Source organism: Littorina saxatilis, unplaced genomic scaffold, assembly GCF_037325665.1.
Source record: "Littorina saxatilis isolate snail1 unplaced genomic scaffold, US_GU_Lsax_2.0 scaffold_513, whole genome shotgun sequence".
In the NCBI taxonomy this organism is placed as follows: Eukaryota; Metazoa; Mollusca; class Gastropoda; order Littorinimorpha; family Littorinidae; genus Littorina; species Littorina saxatilis.
The window spans coordinates 66520-72523 of record NW_027127367.1 but is presented as its reverse complement, the minus strand read 5'-3'; the positions used below and the strand labels follow the sequence as shown (position 1 = coordinate 72523).

Below are 6004 nucleotides of genomic sequence, written 5' to 3'. Positions count from 1 at the left end.
ACTGTATCAAAGAGAGTCCCACTTACACCGAGACCTTTAGAGGGGGGTTCCACTACAGCAGTGACTGTATCAAAGAGAGTCCCACTTACACCGATACCTTAAAAGGGAGGTTCCACTACAGCAGTGACTGTATCAAAGAGAGTCCCACTTACACCGATACCTTAAAAGGGGGGTTCCACTACAGCAGTGACTGTATCAAAGAGAGTCCCACTTACACCGATACATTGCTGAATTCCTGTCACTGTGTTACATAATATATCCGGACACATCCCCATGTGTTACATAACGATATCAACATACATGAACTTACAGGAGTAGGATATTGAATAAATCCATTAAAGGCTTACTGTACACTGCCACTGGTAAAGCAAAGGAGTATTATTTACTGGCTGCACTAGGTTAGTACTATAGTAGTAGCTCTGTGATTTACAGGAGATAGTTACATACAATGTATTACATTGTATCTTGCTTGAGCATGTGTTGCCTTTGGCAATGTACAATCTTGCCCTTCTAACAGCTACAACGAGCCAGTTGGTTTCACGGGACATGGCAGGAGTTAACCACTGCATAAACTAAGTTAAGAATTAGGATGCATGTCAGTATTTAACGAAAGTGTTACTGTTAGGTTTTACTATTATCACTTCATTTGCATTCAACTTTCTGAAGCGAGGGAGCGACACTGACTTTTCTACCTATGTTAAGACACTGACTTTTCTACCTATGTTAAGACACTGACTTTTCTACCTATGTTAAGACACTGACTTTTCTACCTATGTTAAGACACTGACTTTTCTACCTTTGTTAAGACACTGACTTTTCTACCTTTGTTAAGACACTGACTTTTCTACCTTTGTTAAGACACTGACTTTTCTACCTATGTTAAGACACTGACTTTTCTACCTGTGTTAAGACACTGACTTTTCTACCTTTGTTAAGACACTGACTTTTCTACCTATGTTAAGACACTGACTTTTCTACCTATGTTAAGACAATGACTTTTCTACCTATGTTAAGACACTGACTTTTCTACCTTTGTTAAGACACTGACTTTTCTACCTTTGTTAAGACACTGACTTTTCTACCTATGTTAAGACACTGACTTTTCTACCTTTGTTAAGACACTGACTTTTCTACCTATGTTAAGACAATGACTTTTCTACCTATGTTAAGACACTGACTTTTCTACCTTTGTTAAGACACTGACTTTTCTACCTTTGTTAAGACACTGACTTTTCTACCTATGTTAAGACACTGACTTTTCTACCTTTGTTAAGACACTGACTTTTCTACCTATGTTAAGACAATGACTTTTCTACCTTTGTTAACCCATTAGGGACCAATTTTTTTGTTGGCTCCATTTTTCGATATTATGGAGATTATTATGTAACATTAACATATTAGACAAAAATTTGTGTTAATTTTAAGAATAAAGTAGGTTTTGGAGGCAAAATATGCCGATCCCATATATGGGATCGTGGTCCCGAAAGGGCAGGGGTTTTCATAAAACACGAAATACAACACATAATTAAGAGGATTGAAACTTCATTTAAGCAGGTTTAATGAAACAGATAAGATGATTCAGGTACATGTTCCCCAGCACATCAGTTGTGAACTATAACACAAAAGAAATTGTACTTTTTGTGTACTTTGAAGCAAAATAACACTGAAAATCCTAAAAAAAAATTACTGTAAAAACAAACTCACCAAACCAAGTATTTTTGCAACATAATTCGTGACAGTGACATAAAGGAGTTGTTTCACTATTCTCAAAGAGAACATTTCTCAATTTACTCATTATAATAACTGGGAATGGGGGGGGGGGGGTGATCAAATGTCAATTGGCTGAGCATGGTAATGGAGGAAAATGGTGACGATTTTGTCAATTCATTACACATGACAACTGAAGAAGTGGCAATTATTTGTTCATTCACTGGCTGTGATACAACAAAAGATACTTGATATTCTGTCCATTCACTGCTTGTGATAATCAAAACATGATCGTGGGTGCCATAAAGGAATAAAATATATCAATTCAATATCTTTGAAGCCAAATAATACCGAACAAAACGTAGAGGCAGGAAATAGAGTTCTCCCATTCGTAGGAAAGCCAGGAAGAAATGATATGTCTCTTCATTGCGAACGACAACGGATAAAACGATGATGAAGCAGCAAGATAAGAGATGAAACTGTCATATGTCCTATCACTGGGTGTGGTACTGGATGAAACAGCGATCGTGAACGCCGACTTTGCACTTTACACACCGGTGTTTGGTTTTCATGCCGCAGTGGATGCACTTCAGCTGTGTGGCCCAAGGTTGCACAAGATGATCCAGGCGGTCAAACCGTATCTGGTCTGGAACCCTGTGATGAAGTGGAGAGAATCCGCGTGGGCGTCCTGGATGTGCGTGACGAGGACCACGAGCAAGGTATGCTTGAGCAATGGATCGACGGAAGGCCAGAAGGTCCATGGGATCATCAGCAGCTTTAGGGGTAGCTCTATAGAGATGCCATGCCTGCTGAACACAAAGATCGATGCAATAAGCCACCAGGGGCCACGTCCACTTCTTTGACCTGATCTGTGTGCGGTACTTGGAGATGTTCTGATCGCATCTGTCCACGCCGCCCATGGTGTTATTATAGTGCTTGATGAGGGATGGTTGCCCAATCTGCACTGCCTTTTTCTGCGCTCTTGACCATCTGGTGGCCATTTTCATAGGGTAGACGCCAACTTTGTTGGAGACTACATTCACAACATTGTTGTCATTCCATCTGACACCACTCCCCCATCATCCTCATCACCGCTGTCCTCATCCGTGTCCTCACCAACAGCAGGGGGCTCAATGTAGACTGTAGCTTCTTCAAAAGTCCCTAGGTCTTCCAGAATGCTTACTACTTGGTTCACATTGAATGTTCTGCAAGAAACACCAATCATACTTCAAATAACCAAAAACGGAAAACCCCTACCCTCTCGGGACCACGATCCCATATATGGGATCGCAGTTTATGAATACATTGCAAGCATGCTGACAGACTCAGAGACAAAACTTTGAAGACACATTTCGGATAATGATGTAAACAACAACTTTTATTCTTAATACCTTTACAAAAATGTTATTAGACATGGCAATATTTGCTTACCTTCGTGACGTTGTCATCTTTGCTTTCAAAACGGCGCGTGGCGATATCAAATGACAGCTGGTGACTTCAAAACAAGGGAGATTACCGACGTATCACATTTCAATGTTAGAGGTTGTGTCCCTTGATAATCTCTAACACAGATATGAAATTAATCTCCAACCAAACTTCTTCTATGTGCAATTGTTTCACCGATCCCATATATGGGATCGTGGTCCCTAACGGGTTAAGACACTGACTTTTCTACCTTTGTTAAGACACTGACTTTTCTACCTTTGTTAAGACACTGACTTTTCTACCTTTGTCAAGACACTGACTTTTCTACCTTTGTTAAGACACTGACTTTTCTACCTTTGTTAAGACACTGACTTTTCTACCTTTGTTAAGACACTGACTTTTCTACCTTTGTTAAGACACTGACTTTTCTACCTTTGTTAAGACACTGACTTTTCTACCTTTGTTAAGACACTGACTTTTCTACCTTTGTTAAGACACTGTCTTTTCTACCTATGTTAAGAACACTGACTTTTCTACCTTTGTTAAGACACTGACTTTTCTACCTTTGTTAAGACACTGACTTTTCTACCTTTGTTAAGACACTGACTTTTCTACCTTTGTTAAGACACTGACTTTTCTACCTTTGGCCTTTTTTGTTCAGCCCAAAATAAACCAAATAAACAATGTCTATCCCTGCCACACGGGCAGTCAAGCAATGCCGTCTTCAGCAAACTACAATGTCTATCCCTGCCACACGGGCAGTCAAGCAATGCCTTCTTCAGCAAACTACAATGTCTATCCCTGCCACACGGGCAGTCAAGCAATGCCTTCTTCAGCAAACTACCATGTCTATCCCTGCCACAAGGGCAGTCAAGCAATGCCGTCTTCAGCAAACTACAATGTCTATCCCTGCCACACGGGCAGTCAAGCAATGCCGTCTTCAGCAAACTACCATGTCTATCCCTGCCACACGGGCAGTCAAGCAATGCCGTCTTCAGCAAACTACAATGTCTATCCCTGCCACACGGGCAGTCAAGCAATGCCTTCTTCAGCAAACTACCATGTCTATCCCTGCCACAAGGGCAGTCAAGCAATGCCTTCTTCAGCAAACTACAATGTCTATCCCTGCCACAAGGGCAGTCAAGCAATGCCGTCTTCAGCAAACTACCATGTCTATCCCTGCCACAAGGGCAGTCAAGCAATGCCGTCTTCAGCAAACTACAATGTCTATCCCTGCCACAAGGGCAGTCAAGCAATGCCGTCTTCAGCAAACTACAATGTCTATCCCTGCCACAAGGGCAGTCAAGCAATGCCGTCTTCAGCAAACTACAATGTCTATCCCTGCCACAAGGGCAGTCAAGCAATGCCTTCTTCAGCAAACTACAATGTCTATCCCTGCCACAAGGGCAGTCAAGCAATGCCTTCTTCAGCAAACTACCATGTCTATCCCTGCCACAAGGGCAGTCAAGCAATGCCGTCTTCAGCAAACTACAATTTCTATCCCTGCCACAAGGGCAGTCAAGCAATGCCTTCTTCAGCAAACTACAATGTCTATCCCTGCCACAAGGGCAGTCAAGCAATGCCGTCTTCAGCAAACTACAATGTCTATCCCTGCCACAAGGGCAGTCAAGCAATGCCGTCTTCAGCAAACTACAATGTCTATCCCTGCCACAAGGGCAGTCAAGCAATGCCGTCTTCAGCAAACTACAATGTCTATCCCTGCCACAAGGGCAGTCAAGCAATGCCTTCTTCAGCAAACTACAATGTCTATCCCTGCCACAAGGGCAGTCAAGCAATGCCTTCTTCAGCAAACTACCATGTCTATCCCTGCCACAAGGGCAGTCAAGCAATGCCGTCTTCAGCAAACTACAATTTCTATCCCTGCCACAAGGGCAGTCAAGCAATGCCGTCTTCAGCAAACTACCATGTCTATCCCTGCCACAAGGGCAGTCAAGCAATGCCTTCTTCAGCAAACTACAATGTCTATCCCTGCCACAAGGGCAGTCAAGCAATGCCGTCTTCAGCAAACTACAATGTCTATCCCTGCCACACGGGCAGTCAAGCAATGCCGTCTTCAGCAAACTACAATGTCTATCCCTGCCACACGGGCAGTCAAGCAATGCCGTCTTCAGCAAACTACAATGTCTATCCCTGCCACACGGGCAGTCAAGCAATGCCGTCTTCAGCAAACTACAATGTCTATCCCTGCCACAAGGGCAGTCAAGCAATGCCGTCTTCAGCAAACTACAATGTCTATCCCTGCCACAAGGGCAGTCAAGCAATGCCTTCTTCAGCAAACTACCATGTCTATCCCTGCCACAAGGGCAGTCAAGCAATGCCGTCTTCAGCAAACTACAATTTCTATCCCTGCCACAAGGGCAGTCAAGCAATGCCGTCTTCAGCAAACTACCATGTCTATCCCTGCCACAAGGGCAGTCAAGCAATGCCTTCTTCAGCAAACTACAATGTCTATCCCTGCCACAAGGGCAGTCAAGCAATGCCGTCTTCAGCAAACTACAATGTCTATCCCTGCCACACGGGCAGTCAAGCAATGCCGTCTTCAGCAAACTACAATGTCTATCCCTGCCACACGGGCAGTCAAGCAATGCCGTCTTCAGCAAACTACAATGTCTATCCCTGCCACAAGGGCAGTCAAGCAATGCCGTCTTCAGCAAACTACAATGTCTATCCCTGCCACAAGGGCAGTCAAGCAATGCCTTCTTCAGCAAACTACAATGTCTATCCCTGCCACAAGGGCAGTCAAGCAATGCCTTCTTCAGCAAACTACAATGTCTATCCCTGCCACAAGGGCAGTCAAGCAATGCCGTCTTCAGCAAACTACAATGTCTATCCCTGCCACACGGGCAGTCAA

The 6004-nt window shown here is 43.4% G+C and overlaps 1 protein-coding gene across 1 annotated transcript in view; it reads left to right on the top strand.

Annotated features, from left to right (window-relative positions):
• The first annotated feature begins 3847 nt into the window (after window positions 1-3847).
• Window positions 3848-6004, top strand: part of LOC138955808 (uncharacterized) — a 4206-nt gene continuing 2049 nt past the window's right edge. The window contains exon 1 of the mRNA XM_070327335.1: window positions 3848-6004. This exon is cut by the window's right edge and continues 2049 nt beyond it. Within this exon, the coding sequence (XP_070183436.1) occupies window positions 3848-6004 (2157 nt within the window).